The 16,454-nt window shown below is 32.5% G+C and overlaps 1 protein-coding gene across 11 annotated transcripts in view; it reads right to left on the bottom strand.

Moving 5' to 3' along the window:
• ITSN1 (intersectin 1) overlaps window positions 1-16,454 on the bottom strand; it is a 104,271-nt gene that overhangs the window by 38,232 nt on the left and 49,585 nt on the right. For all 11 annotated transcript variants that reach the window (XR_009155564.1, XM_058186893.1, XM_058186895.1 and 8 more), the window contains 8 exons: window positions 15,622-15,884; window positions 14,472-14,621; window positions 10,691-10,831; window positions 9,347-9,434; window positions 9,081-9,220; window positions 5,364-5,485; window positions 4,210-4,439; window positions 2,669-2,790 (listed from right to left, as the gene is read on the bottom strand). Coding sequence is in view for 10 of the 11 variants with exons in the window: in XM_058186893.1 (XP_058042876.1) it covers window positions 2,669-2,790; window positions 4,210-4,439; window positions 5,364-5,485; window positions 9,081-9,220; window positions 9,347-9,434; window positions 10,691-10,831; window positions 14,472-14,621; window positions 15,622-15,884 (1,256 nt within the window). In the remaining variant the exon portion in view is untranslated. The remainder of the gene's footprint in view (window positions 1-2,668; window positions 2,791-4,209; window positions 4,440-5,363; window positions 5,486-9,080; window positions 9,221-9,346; window positions 9,435-10,690; window positions 10,832-14,471; window positions 14,622-15,621; window positions 15,885-16,454) is intronic.

Raw genomic sequence — 16,454 nt, 5'->3', positions numbered from 1 at the left:
AATTCTTGCTTAATACAGTCCATATATACAACAAAGATATTACAATGGAGTTTGGAGTGTGCCACCCTCATTATCAAATGGGGGAAAAGTAAAAACTGAAGGAATCAAGATGCCCTATAGAAATAACATCAAGGGTCTGGATGAAGACAACCACTACAAATACCTGGGCATCTTTCAAGCTGATATCAAGCATATTGAAATCAAGGAAAAGTAATGAATATATCAAGAAAGTGAAGAAGTTCTTAAAAGTCCAAACTCAGTGGAGGAAATGCTATCAAGACAATTGACACCTGGATGATTCCAGTTATTAGATACACCGTTTGAATAGTAGACTGGAAGTAAAAGCCCTGGATAGGAAGATCAGAAAAATAATAATAATGAATCATGCCCTTCATTTTTGCAGTGGTATTGACAGACTCTACTTGCCAAGGAAAATAGATGGACATGAAATATTGCAAGTGCATCAGATGGTTGAGAAAGAAAAAAAGGGCACTAGAGGAATATCTGAAGGACAATGAAGAAATTGCACTGGAGCTAATATACTAGGAAGGCCTATTGAGAGACCAAAACTGGCCTACAAGAAAGACCAAATTAAGAACAGTAAAGAGATATGGGAAGACAAGTATTATATGGCCAGTACTGTACATTAAAAAATAGCAGGCAAAGCAGATAAAACCAAGACCTGGTAGCATGTAAGACCAGGAAGGTTTAAGAAAGAGACAGAGGGGCTGTATAAGCTATAAGACCAAGCTAAGAACAAATATATTCACAGAATTGAGAAGTCAAAGGCCACCTCTGCAAAGAAGCTGAATAAGGAGTGGATCACCTAGTTAGCTGCTGAAACAAGATGGTATAGACTACCTATGGCAATAGCATGACAAAGTAACAAAAATGGTGGATTGGAAAATCTGCAAGAAATAAAATTTGCCTTCAAGCATATGAATAAAATAGAGAAAGTAATAGAAAGATGAAGCTAAAGTGCTCTGGGATTTTAGAATTTGACATACACCTGCCACATAACACCCCAGACTTAACAACTGTTGGTAAGAACAACAAAAAAGTCTGGATAGTGCATGTGGCTGTATATGGAGACAGCAGAAGAGAAGAGAAAGAATTGGAAAAGATAACAAATTACAAAACAATTGTGGCAAAAGAAAGCAAAGGTAGTACCAGTAGTAATAGGTACTACAAAGGTAGTACCAGTAGTAATAGAGTGCAATTCCAAAATAACTGGGGCACCATTGGCATTGACAAAATTGCCATCAGTCAATTGCCAAATATAGCTTTACTTAGAACAGCTTATATTGTCCAATAATGATACCTTTAGTATCATCAAACATCAACATCTGCCTATCTCAAATCCTTTGGAAGGATTTGGTAAGTGGATAAAAATGCAAATCCAATTTGAACATTTGCCTGACATGTGCGACAAACCATAATAATAATAACCTCTCAGAATGCTGCGAAAATGCATGGAGCATTCAGGTTGGGTATCCCTAATTTTTAAAAAAACCTATTCATGTTCAATCAATGTGATGCAAATCCTTTGTACTAGTACTGCCATATAAACACATATTTACAGTCTTGAATGTATTGTATATGAAAAATTTTTACTAAACCGAACATGAAAAAAAACTACATACAACCAGACTTCATGCTATTCTTTCATTTGAAAAATAAACTAGAAAACTATAAACACAACTTTAAGTATAAGTAAACTTCCTGTAGTCATAAAGTTAAGATCTAGCAGCATACCTGGAACATCAAATCAATGTTCATATAAGATTCAATATTTTAAACTTTATGACACAGAGAAAAAAACCATGTTCTAGTACTCTAAAGTAAGTACACAGTATTTACATTATATACGTCAAATAATTAAAACTCTGTCTACGAAAAAAAGGCTTACATTCATTCTAAACAAGGACCTTCCACTGATATTTCCCTCCTTATCCCTGTTTATACAGGAACTGTAAAAACTTTCTAGGCTTCAGGAAGGTTAAATAGTTACATCTATAGAAAAAAATAGAATGCAAGTTTAAAAAATATTTTAAAAGCCAACTTTTTTAGATGTTTAGAACTCCTTAGTTTAAGGATTACCAGCCAGCAACTCCTTAAAACAAGTACGTCTTTTTCCAGTTGCAGATGGTCATGGCCCAATAACCTCCAAAGCATCTTTTTGCCTTCAGATACAAAATACGGCACAGCCTTATTCATCACGCTTTCACTATTTGCCTTCTTATAGCCCTATAGTCTCTATGACATCCCCAGATATTATTACAGAGCCCCATTATTTTCACATGTACCCTCTATTAAGATATTTATTTATTTATTTATTTATTTATTTATTTATTTATTTACATTTATATCCCGCCCTTCTCCGAAGACTCAGGGCGGCTTACAGTGTGTAAGGCAATAGTCTCATTCTATTTGTATATTTACAAAGTCAACTTATTGCCCCCCCAACAATCTGGGTCCTCATTTTACCTACCTTATAAAGGATGGAAGGCTGAGTCAACCTTGGACCTGGTGGGACTAGAACCTGCAGTAATTGCAGGCAGCTGTGTTTTAATAACAGGCTTCTTACAGCCTGAGCCACACCGCGGCCCTTATATGAAAATATGAAAAGTATCTGTGATTTTGGAGTAAAACTGCATTTTTCTCTTACCATGATAATGTCTCCTGGCTGGATAGTGATTTCATCATGGCTTCGGGCTTCAAAAGGATACAGAGCTCGATAATAAACTATTTTTACATCTTCCTGAGCAGAAATCGTTAGTGGAGCCTTTTCTAGAGCCACAAAAACAGATACGTTGTTTTTTAATTATATCTCAAGAGACAAATTTAATTTGCATGCAACAGAATCATTTGTATTCACATTCTCAATGTAATCTAAATTTTTGCAGAAGCAGCATTCATTCATTTAAACACAATTACTATATGAGGCTAAACTGCAGATTGCAGAATACATTCACCACTTTCTAAATTAGTGTTTTTTTTTCTTGATATTACCTTTACTTTATTTAACCACTATACTGTATGTAAGTTTGTTAACTATATTTTGGATGGTGTTTTCATTATTTGCATTTACTATTTTAATGAAAAAATAAATGAATAAAAACTAATCACAACCATACTATAAAATTTCAGATGCTACTACATGAAAAAAAAAGATGTGCTTGTACCAAGTTAGAGTGTACCAAGTAAGAGTGAAATGTCTAATTAGGAGGACAGGTCTTCTGTTAATCAATAAATTGAACAATGTGCCATTTACATCATTTGCCCAATGATGTTATCATTCAAATGGTGCATATAACAAGTGACTACATTATTATTCAAATGAAATAAAACAGCTGGCTCCTCTCCCAGATGTTCTATAGCATGTGAAGTGTCTTGTGTCAAAGTCTGTTACGTTGAATTTTCACTGTATATAATTGTGTGTACACGAGCATGAAAGTGTGACATCAAATTATATTTAAAATAATCAAACTGACTTCATCTAAAAAGAAATTTGAGGAAGGAAAAAGAAGCAGCAAAAATGCATTTTTTAATTTTTATTTTGGCTGCATCTCCTTTTGAGTGTGCTGTTCTTATTTAAGTACTGCACTCAACTCATGGTTAAAAGATTGTATTAGCATTGAACTGCATTTTGTTTTTAGGGTAAGTACTTTTCATTGAACCCCCAAAAGAAGCTTCCTTTACAGGAAGATAAGCGTGCATACAAAGTTTAAATTATGGGAAAAATAGGATATCAATAAAAGTTTTAAATTGTATATCTGGAACAGTAATATGAATGTATTCAAATATAGTTCTAGGTTTAGTTTAGAGATTTTTAAATAAACACTGAGGTTCTATTGTGCATTGGGGAAAAACAAAAGATAAATTGTAGCCTGCTTCAAATTTAATCTGCTTCTAATTTGCTTCCAATTTAATCTGCGTAGTTCATAGTAATAATTTATTGAAAACAAAGTATTTATTATTCATTGCTTCTACGCTGGTTCCAAAATGCATCTCAAAATGATTTACGGTAAATTTTAAAAATGCAACCATAAAAATAATAAATATAAAAATATATTCAATTGCTGGTTGGAAAATGAGAAAAACAGAGACAACTATCCAATCTTCAGTCAGCAGAATCTTCCACAGTACATGAAGAGAAGAATGTAAGATTTTATGAACATTTAATCTGAGTATTCCATTATTTTGTACCTGCAGTTGACCAAGGGGCTTGGATAGTTGGTTTTGTTGAATCTTTATGATGATGAAAAAATTTATTCATTTTTTCTTGCACTTCCTGTTTGCTCTTCTCATCATTTTCTTTCTTTTTGTTTAATTCTTCCCATTTTTGTTTTTCTTCCTCTTGATTTTTTCTTGACCGTGAATGTTCTTCTTCCTGTTGTATTCTGTCAAGCCACTGTCTTTCTCTGTCTTGGGTTTTTCTAATTAGTGCAAACATATAAATGATATTTAGAAATATACAAACCATGTCATTGCTGAAATATTTCCTTGCTAGATGCCTCAATGGTTTCAACAATGGCAAAACTTCTAATATATTGCCTTAACTGTAAAATTTCTTAAAAATTCAGGGAGATATTCAGAGATGTTGGTGGAAGTGGTCTTGGCAGCTCTTTGGCTGGGCTGTTTACTGTTAGCTTGTTTGGCAGTTCTTTGATTGGGGCATTGTTTCTTGATTGTTGGTCCCAGCAACACTGACGGGGTAAGCCACTAGAATATAAGTTGAGAGCAAACCCCATTCCTTACTAGCACTGAAGAAATTACCTAGTTTGAGTAATGAAACGTCTACAAGAAAACAATCAAGCTTAGAAAGCACCAAGGACCCATTCACAAAGAGTTACTGTTAGCTTGAATCTAATATAGCAAACAGATAATCAGCTATCTAATATTTAGGTTATTATTTCAAGTAAAGTTAAATTCATCTTAATTTAATATAATTATGCACATATACACATACTGACATACAACTGCAAAAAAATATTAATAAATAAAAATCGAACATGTGATAGTTGAACCCCAAGTGAAAAACATGCTTTGGATCAATTGTATGGTATCATCTGGTTCCTCGGAGAAGCCAAACTTTAGCCATGCACTTCCAGGAAAATACTTTAAATTAAAGAAGTACTGCTAGTTCGTTAAATATAAAATGTTTCTATCAATACTTTTCTGGAAAATACTAAAATATGACATAATTTATTTGAAAGAAACCAAAAAAGAAAATTATGCATCCATGCCAGGCTTTTTCCAAACATATGCACAATTAGTCCTTCCAGAGTATAAATAACTGGTTGTTCAAGATTTTGATCCGTTCCTTTATGAAACAATATGGTTTCCAAATTCAAACTTACCTCTGGTTTTCTTTCTGTTTTTCCAGCTCTGTTTTTCTCTCCTGCTCCTTCTGTTTTAGTCTGTCAGCTTCTATACTCTTTTGCTTCTGTAGCTGCTGCTTGTTATGTATTTCCCTCAGGTCCTGCAATAATGAAATGGTGGGTTACTATATAGTGCACAGGACATTTTAATCAGTTCCCTGTTTCTCAGCATGAAGAACAAAAGCTCATCCCAAATAACCAAATAAACTAATTTTAAATTTTATGTAATTACCTTACTTCAAACTAATTGTAGTATGATTTATATCTGATATTATATTTGTTGTAGTTATTCAAATGACTATCAAAGCTAAAAGTTCATTGCTTTTATTGGACAACACGAAATGACAAGTATTGTTTATAAAAAGTCTACATGACTTATTATCTTAAATTCAAATTTGCCAATAAAAGAGAATATATGTAGCAAACAACCAAACTCAGAAAGCACCAAGGATTCCACAATTCAAATTCAACTTGTTTGCTTTTGTTTCTGAATCTTAAGTGCTTGTACATCCTGAAACAGATTTTCAAATTTCTCAAACGTTCCATTGGCTTATCTGCAAAATGCCGTTCATTCCCTGCACCTTGTTCTTATTAGTCATTTAAGATAATAATTTTCAAACATCAATTCTCATACCCTTGAGATGGAAATCTAACAGGAAGCTCTGGATCTGATGTGCTGTCAATAACATCAGAATAATTTTTATAATCTCAAAAACTGAAGTCTGATGTCCTAGAACAGTGGTTCTCAACCTTTATAATGCTGCGACCCCTTTAATACAATTCCCCACAATGTGGCAACCCCAACCATAAAATTATTTTCGTTTTGAATTTATCACACCTGAAGCCGTATTGGCTAGCGATCTGAACTGCTTGCGATTGCCTTGAGGACGGAGGCATTAAAGCAGAGACTCCTCCCCTATTAAGTTTATCGCGCCTGAAGCCAGATTAGGCTAGCAATTGGGAGTGATTGCAGCTGGCTTGAGAGGGAGACATCAGAGCAAAGATTTCTCTCTTTTTTAATTCATCGCACCTGAAGCCGAATTCGGCTAGCGATTTGAAGAGCCTGCAGCTGACTTGTGGAGTCAACCATTGGAGCGTGATTCTTCGACTTGCAAGTATACTTCCCATATTTCCAATGGTCTTAGGCAACCCCTAGCAAATCGTCATTCGACCCCCAACGGGGTCCCGACCCACAGGTTGAGAACCGCTGTCCTAGAACAATCACTAATTTATGTTCATATAGGACAAGATATGTCAAGTCTCAACAGAACTGTATTAAAATTATAGTCACAATTCTAGTTTTACCATCTTAACAATGCCTAACAAACATGAGTTCCTAGAATGTTAAAATCTATCAAAATATGTTAACAGAATTTGGGTATAAAGTTATAGCAATATTCTAATAACAACCAAAAAAATAGTTTCTCAGTATCTAATCTTGATGATTTTTTTCTGCCCTACCCTGTTCACTCTTTTTCTAAACTAAAAAGGTAAACACATTGCAAACTTTCCCCATAGGGAAGCTGTTCAGCTCCTTCATAAATGTTCCAATTATAAAATTAACATTAATATACTGAACATGTCAATCAAAAACACAAATTCCAAAATCCATAAAATTAAAAGAAGCAGGAGTACACATCAAAAAAGCACTGACAACAACTTAAGGAAAACAAAATCATTGTATAAGTATTTCTATCTAAGTGCAATAATATTGTATAATATATTTTCAATATATAGTTCAGATATTCATCATCTGCACCATCTAACTGGATCAGTCTCAGTCTGTTTTTCTTGTTAATAGTAGCTAGAGTGTTCTCAAATAATACTGAAACTTATTTAATAATTTAAATATAAAGTTATGATTAAAATCAAATTTAACCTAAAATATATGAATACGATTAATTTGTTTAGCAGTTCATCTAATCGTACATCAAGAACTTGCACACTATGGATATTTAAATGCCTTGGTTTGTTCAATACTGAATGATGGCATCATCTCATATAAAAAATGAGATAACATTTATTACCCAACTGGGCTAAATGAAATTCAGTATTTTCTAAAGTTTGAATTATGGGGTTTATGTAGACATTTAAAAGGAAGGTAGCAAGCAGACAACCTTGCTTCACTCTTTTTTGAACAGAAATTGGCAACACAGAGGCAAGTGGATTTGTAATGAAATACTGTCATATAATTTAGAGGTTTACAATTTCACCCAGTGGCTATTCCTGGGAATTGAATCATATGCTGCTTTTAAGTAAATAAATACAGACTGGGGGTGTTCTTTAGGGCAATAGATGTTTTTCCATGAAGAACTGTAGATTATTATATAGATGTTTAGCAAAAAGTTTGTTAATCATGTTTAAAAGACTTATAAGCTGATAACTAGCAGTTAAGTCTTGATTGTCTTTTTGTAAATAGTCACTACAATAAGTAAAAGCTACTCCTAAGGAATCAGTACAATGCAATCTGTAAAATTAAGCAGAGGTTAATACAGCTATCTGCCATTCCAAACTACTGCAGATAACTTCAACAATAATAAAATTATCACTGGATTTAAGCTATTTAATCAAGACTGCAATTTCTGAGTATATGATAGGAGCTCAATAAAAAGGCTGTCTAGCATCAAGCTCCAATTTGAACTAAAATTCTGTTTTATGTTTGTAAAATTCACTGTGATCTGTTCATATTGACTATATAGCTATTTTTGCTTTTTAAATTTTATGTGCTTTAAACTTTTAGATGTTTTTAATGGAATTTTGTTCAATGATCACATTTTCCTATAAGACTGCAGTTACTGATTATGGATCTCCCTGGCCTAAATCCCACTCACTCTTTGAAGAGAACCTTATTCTGAGTAGACCAGCAAGCAGTTTCCAAGACAGGAGTAGTTACTAGACAGACAAGTTACTAAATACTTAGAAAGCCAAATGGGCAGTTATTGACCAGGTCAGAATTAGCTTTAAAAAAAAAATCAGAATAACAATTGCCTGGTTTAATTCTTTAAAACATGGATTGTCCAGATTGTCCATTGATCCATAATTGTCATCATGCTTTTAGCACCCTATCTAGTGCATATCCTATCTTCAGAACACTTTAATTTAAAAAAAAATACAGAGAGGAATTATAGAAATAATAATTTCTATATATATAATGAGTATTATAGAAATATTAAAAGTATGATGATAATTATATACTAATATTACATTCCTGGACAATTTTGCTCTGATTGTACTAAGTACCTTAAATCCATATCTTTGAAGAATTAAATCAGTCAAATGAGGTTCTGATATTTTTAAAAAAGCTTATTCTGACCTGATTAATAATTGTCCATTTAGCTTTCTAAGAATTCCTAAGAATTCCTAATTCTTAGAGGTACATTCTAATAAAACGTGAATATGTTATCTTTTGGGACTCTCAGACTTTTATGGGAAGAATTATCAATGGCACTAGGAAATGCTAACATTTTTCCAAATGTTAGCATCTGGATGATCAGCATAATTTCTTCTGTCCTCTTGCATTTTTATCATTATAGCATATTTTACCACCAAAAACATATTCAACCTGAAAACAGGGACCAGGTCTCTTTTATTATTATTAAAACTGGATATACATGCTCACATCAATTTTCACAATTTATACTGCCAATGGTGAAGTTGAGGACTTGCTTAATTATAATATAACTTAAACCTGTTTACCTTTAGTTGGTTGTTGAAAATATCTATCTCTTGAAGTTTTGATCTGGTTTCTTTTTCTACTTCATCTAGCTGGTTACGAAGCTGCTGGCATGCTAACTCCTTTGCTTCTAAAGCTCTTTTAACAGTGAGAAATGAATCTCCTATTAAAAAAAAATACTGACAATGAATATTTTAAAAAGACTCTCCAGATTCAGTGATTTTTAAATGGAATAATTATACAATACACGTACTTCTGCAAGCAGAGAACCATTTTTAAATGAACTTACGATGCAAGCTGTTCTGCTGAACTTGCTTTAACTGGTCATTGAGTAACTGTTTTTCTGGAATCAACCTTCCAAGCATTTGCTGAGATTCCTAAAAGAAATAACATGAGATGTTGTAGCTATAACCACAAGTATCATATCACAATTGCTTCATCATTCGCCAAAAACCGCTTTTCTGAGAAAACAGTTCCTTAAGCCTGCTAAAAAAGAAAAGCCACTGTGTAGAATATTCCCCAAACATTTCTCCCTATTTTGTCACAACTTCCTCTCACAACACAATAGAATAAAGCAAGAAGATAGATGATGATGTCTAGGATTTCTGCACGTGTTATTGTTATCACTTTGAAGTCACAGAAAAATTCCATACAAAATCTTGAAAACAAATTTGTGTTACTAATGAAGAATACCATCTCAAAGATAACATTAGGATATTTCCTCCGAAGAAACCTGCTTAAATTACACCCAATTTTTCACTTATCAAGATTTTGAAGAGATTTTTCACACCTAAGTCTTCCTTATTTCACTGGAGTTATTACAATAGAACAGTATTGTGAAAGGGAAGAGCACTTGTCATTATCAGTAAGCCAGATATGAGTGCATGCCTTTAGAAACAACAGATATTGGGGTAAAGACATTTCACAGAAATTCCAAATCAATTTGGATGAAAGTGTAATTTTATAGGGTTCAACAAGTATATTACTATAATCGTTGCTATCTAACAGAATTATTCTGCTTGAAAATTATATGAAAATGCATATTCTAATTGTTAATATTTGTGTTATGACCAATTGAAAGTAATTCAGTAATTCAACCACTAATGATTATCTGCAAAAGTAAACTAAATATAGTCTTTGAAAGATACTTAGGGAAATGCCAGCAGTATAAAGCAGGCAGTAGCAGTAGAAAAACATCTAAATTAAGAAATGACAGCATTTTAAAGTGAAAATTTGCCTGAAATCCCAGATGTCACATTTTTTGCTTCAGAAAACCAGGGGACCAATCTCAAGTATCTTGTGGGAATATTTTTTTAAGGTACACTTGCTCCTAAGCAGCATAATTTAACAGCTACTGAACTTAACTGAATTTCAGTATCAGAATAGATTCTGTGGGACGTGGGAAGAAAACTACCCCATCGTGTGCACTGGCTTCTGGAGAAAAAAAATGGGAAACAAATTAGTTTATTTCCCTAGGATACTGCTTATTTTCACTGTTGCCACATACTTATTGCCTAACACATATACTAATTAAGCAACTAGTATATTCAACTCTCATAAATTAAGGCCTATTCTTTCATATAAGAATACATAAGATATAATTTTAAACATTTTTTAAAAACTATAAACTTACTTGTAACTGCTGTTGTAAATGTGTGATTTCTGCAATTCTCAGCTCTCTAGATTTGTTTGTGCTCTCAATTTCTTGTCTTTGAATAGCCAATCTGCATCTGATATCTTGAAGCTTCCCTTCCAGTTGATGTTTTTTATCATTCTTCAACAGGAAAAGAAAATATTGGTTTATTCAGATTTTAATTGGAATTTAAAGTTAGACCTCTAAGCTGAAAAAGATTCCTTTTTCTGATCATAAACCTCTTGAGTTTAGTCTACAAAAAGAAAATATACTTTTTTTAGATGAAGAGTAAATAAAATGCAATTACACAAAGAAAGAAATAATAAAGAATTGTAAAAGGAAATAAGCAGTATTTTTTTTGAAAACTATCTAAATAAAGATATTGATTTAAGAATGGTGTGGTATGCAAGTAAAACTTTTATTAGAGGATATTTCATAGAAAATAATACTGAACTTAAAAAGAATCAAGAGAGAACCCTGACTATTTTAGATGAGATAAAAAGAATTAAAGAAAAATAAATATCTCTCATCAAATTAAACTCTTACAGCAAGAGTTATAGATATTGAAGTTAAGAGAAATGTAAAGGGAACTTATGTAAAGCAAAAACAAATCTTCAATTTGCAAATAAATCAGAGAAATGGCTAGCATCCAAATTAAGAAAATAAAATAAAATGATGTTGAAACTTCAAGAGAGAGAAAAAGATACTGTATTAATGGATAATACGGCAATATAAAAAGTATTCCGTCAGTACTATTCCAATTTATATAAAAGGCATGATACTCCTTTGGAGAAAATAGATGGATTTTTTAAAAAATCTACCAAAGATGATAAAGAAAGGAAGATTATGAATGAATCTACAACCTTTTATAGCTGTAGATCCATTCATAATCTATCTTTCTTTCTTTCTTTTCTTTCTTTCCCTTTCTTTCCTTCTTTCTCTTTCTTTTTTCTTCCTTCCTTATCATCTTCGCTAAGTTTCTGAAGCTATAAAAACAATTAAACAAAAAACCTCAAATGGATTATTGGACTCTTACTATAAATAAGTTTAGGATTAATTTCTACAACCTTTGCAAAACACAGGTAATCTTATTTTACAAGAGGAAAGATGCTAGAAACTTGAAAAACTGCGAATATAGCATTTATACCTAAAGAGGGATAAGATTTGATTTCAACAAGAAATTACAGACCAATATTATTATTGGATAATGACAACAAATTTTTCACAATAGTCCCAGCTGACAGATTGAAAGAAATTTTACAACAACTTATTCATGAAGATCAGTGTGGATTTTTACCTAAAAGACAGTAAATAGAAAGTTAAAATTGTGCTGGATATTTTAGAATCTTTTGAACAGCATAATGAAAAACAAGCTGCATTATTTTTTTTAAGTGCCAAAAAAACTTTTGGTAATTTGAATTGGATTTTTCTATTTAAACTTTTGGAAGTTATAAACTTCGAAGATAATTTTATAAATGAATAAAATTGATTTATATTTCATAAAAAGCACAAATCATCAATGGAAATTTAGCTAAATCATGTGAAATACAAAAATGAATAAGACAATGTTTTAAGAATAAGAAACAGAAGTCAAAGATGTTGGGGGGGGAAAAAGAAACAAGATCAAATATAATTAATCAACAAAGTGGATTACCAGATTAAGAAGAAAATAAAATACTTGGGAATATGATAAATTTGAACTGTGTGCTATTTCAAGATAATTATGTTACAACTAGGAATGAAGTTCAAAAAGATGTTAAGATGAAAGAAAATGCACTTGCCATCGGGGAGAATTTTTATGACCCAGATGAATGTTTTACCTAAATGCTATTTTCTAGACAATATACCATTTTGACTGATGTACCAAAAAAGAATAGTAGAAAGATATAACTAAATTTATGGAGCAGCTGAAAAACACATGTTAAATAACAAAACACTTGTTACAACAGCTTGTAACAAGCTGTTATAAGATGTAAAAGAAAGATGAGGATTGGGTTTACCTGATTGAAATTATATTTTGTAGTTTATTGTTTACTGATGGAATGAAAGAATGGATGTTACTGAAAAACAGAAGGCTTTTGGAATTAGAAGGACACAACTTCACATTTGTGTAGCATGGATATTTATAATACAACAAAACTAAGGTTAATGTAGATTATAAAATATTGTTTTGTTAGACATGCCATATTCAGAAAATGGAATAAATGTAAACCTAGATTGTGCCCAAAAGTAGCTTTGTGGCTCTCAGCACAAGAAGCATTTTATAGAAGAGAAATGATAGTAAACACAAATAGTTAACTTGCTCTGATATACTAGAATTTTGCCAAGGACAATGTAAAATATATTATTAATACTTTCATCTTTCTTTATCTTTAACCTTCAGTTGGGTGAAATAGGGCAACAGTTTTAAACCAAGGTACTTCAAATGGTACCAGCAGACGGGAATATTTGTAGCTCAGAGTTGAACTGTGGGGTTCTTGGTGCTCTCCGAGCTTGCAAACATTTCATTATCCAACTAGGTAAAATCAGTATACACTGATGATGTTAGCTAGTTTGATAATGAAACATCTGCAAGAAAACCACCAAGATCAGAGTGCATCAAGGATCCCATTCTTCAAGTGGGCTAATTTATAGAATGTGTCCAAAATCTGGGACCATGAGTCCCGGGGGATTAAAATTTCACAAATTTGTGGTCGCTTCAGTTCTGTTGCATTGCTGTGTCAGTGCTGCCACCAGGAGGTTCAGTAGATTGATCTCTCCTTCAGCTATTTGAGATTAGATAGGCCAGTCCCACCCTAGCCTTCCTCAGGCCCAGTAGACGGGTTGTCAACTGCAATCAAGCTGGCAAGAAGTCAGAAGTCACGCCTGCTTTTTGCCCATGTTCATTTCTGTTTCTCTGTTTGGAAAGGAGATATTAAGGAAATATATCTGAAATGATGACTCAGTGGATCATGGGTTTAGTGTAAAATAAAATCAAGAGAGGAGTTGGCGGTGGAAGGATACATGTGTCAACAGTTTTGTTGGAAAGATGTAAATTAAATAAGAGAACTTTTGATTCTGAACACTGTATGACTGAATTTGAAACAGAATTGTGTACAAACGATGAACATGTTATTGTTAAAATATATAAACCTTTACAGAACATGTGAATGAATATATGATAAAATGGCCTAAAAACTTTGATTTAATACTGTATACAAATGGAACAATGGAAGAATATGTAGTTGAAAGGAGTGAAATTTACATTGTTATAATCTTAAAAATAATTTTTACAAAGTGATGCATTGTTGGTATATGTCACCAGAAAAGTTGTTGAGAATTATAAAGGTACTTCCAATTTATGCCAGAAAGCCAAACAAGAAAAGATGCTTTATCATGTTTGATGGGTTAAGGCAAATCCCAGAAAATTCTGTACTCAATTATATATATATTAATACAACACAGGAGAGTTTAAAGACCAGTATGCAATTGAAACCAGATACCTTTGTTTTGGGATTGATGGATAAAAAGTTTACAGCAAGATTATTACATGCACAAAGGGGGAAAAATTCAGCTTTACGCACAATGGAGGTATAGATGGTGAACATGATGGAATTTGCTGAAATGACCAAATTGGCAGCTTTGATTACAGAAAATATATTGTCTAAGTTTAATGCTGACTGGTAAACCCCTTCACTTTTTGCATGAAACAAAAACATGAAATTATGTTTTGGTGATTAGAAAAAAAATTATAGAAAAAATCTATAATTTTGAAAATATCTGGCAAAAATTTCTCACTTACTAAAGCTTCCAGTTCAAACTCCAAAGTTTTTTTCTTAGCTTTCAAAACAACTATATCTTCTTGTTCTTTGTTTCTTTGATTCAGCAATTCTTGACGACGATTACGTTCCCATTCAAGCTGTCTTTGCCTTTCCAGTTCTCTTTTAGCAGCCTTCATTAGTTTAAAAATATGAAAAAAAATGTTCACTTTTGTAATTCTATTAAATAAAAAGTTCCAACCTATATAATAATGTATACATCTCCCGGTCATCTTCCTAACACAAAACTAGATATTAAATAAGTCCTGGATTTCCTTCCCAGTATTTCATTTTAATTAAAATAGATTTTAATTAGACATTTGTGTGGTTATGCAAATTAACTCTCTCTCCAGGAATGCATAATTTATGAATGTAAGAAAAGTAGCCAGATTAGAAAGTTCCTATCCATCCAAATATTAGTAAGTTAGTTCAAGTGTTATTCTACAGAACGAAAGATCATAGGTAGAAAGGAGGTTACAAAGCAGAAGAAGAATGAAAAACAAAAACATTTTTCTGTTAAAATGAACAGAGAAGATAGCTAATAACTAAATTAGTATACTAATTTAAAAAATCAGGCAATTTGATAATCAGGCAAAACCTGTTTGAAAGGCATAGGACAACATTCTACAAAAGTTCAGTAACTAGCAATTAAATAATAAAAGCAACTATCAAATATCATTTGATATAAATTTGATTTAAACTTATTTTAATCAAATATATATTTGATAAATAAGTTGCTAAACACCGTTCCCTGGTCACAAGAAACATAGTGATCATGTGAGGTAAACAGTGCCTTCTTAGAGACTCACTGTCCTTAAATTCCAAGCTGGCAAGGACTTTTTAAAGTTTCAGTAGCAGACCATTTATTTATGCTTAAAAGATAAGCAGTGGGCAGCAATAGTTCAGATTCAGTGCAACATAAAAGCCAAAGTTTACATGGTCATGATACCTTTCTGACAAAATGATGCAAAAACATTAAATGATTCCATCCCCCATTTTGCCAAATATCTCATTTACACAATTTTGAAAAGAAAACAGAAAAAAGAAAAAGAAATACAATATATTTATTTCCCAATATAAGTTTTCAATTATAAATTTTGACAAATGAGTGTTCCTCTGAAAATATTTATTTACCTCACGCCTTTCTATTTCTTTCCTCCTTTCCTCTTCCCTTTGGCGTTCCAATTCTCTTTGTTTTTCTAATTGTTTTTCTAATTCCAGTTGCCTTTTCCGCTCCTGCTCCTGCCGTTCACGTTCCTTCCTTTCCTGCTCTGCCCTTTCCAACTGTGCAAGGCGCTCTTGCTCTTTTCTTTGTTGTTCCAAAAGAGCTTGTCTCCGCTTTTCAAGCTCTAGATTGCCACGTTCAAAGTTCTCACGTTTTTTATCTTCAAATGTAACTTTTAAAAAATGTTACGATTAGAATTCAGATATGTTTTGTGCATATATAAACATGAAGTTATATAGTCTATCTGGATGATTTTTTGGGACTTTTTTTCTTTTAATGACCCCGTAATCCCTTGCATAGGGGTGGAGTCAGGGCAGCTGAATGGAGCTGAGTGTTACTGGCCGGATGCCCTTCCTGTCACCAATGCAGAGTTCACAACAGATAGTTTACTCATTGTGCCCAGAGAGAAAAATATCTGCCACTACCTAGGATCAAACTCATACCCTCCTGATTTTGAGGCAAGAGCTCCACCTCTAGGCCACTGCACACTCACATAGTCTATCTGGAATGTACTTTAACATTGTAAAACCCTATATACAAACGCCTGATCTTTATTATTCTTCTAAATGGATATATATAAGAAACACAATATTCCTTAACACTTTACAGTTAAATAATGCTAAGGCCACTTCATAAGTGATCATTTGTCTTCCATGTACCACAGTTAGCAATCATGGACCTTAGGCAAAATTTCTTATCATGCATTTTTCTTCTATATGTCATAACCATTATATATACTTGA

Source organism: Ahaetulla prasina, chromosome 5, assembly GCF_028640845.1.
Source record: "Ahaetulla prasina isolate Xishuangbanna chromosome 5, ASM2864084v1, whole genome shotgun sequence".
In the NCBI taxonomy this organism is placed as follows: domain Eukaryota; kingdom Metazoa; phylum Chordata; class Lepidosauria; order Squamata; family Colubridae; genus Ahaetulla; species Ahaetulla prasina.
This window is presented reverse-complemented; position numbering and strand designations above follow the sequence as displayed.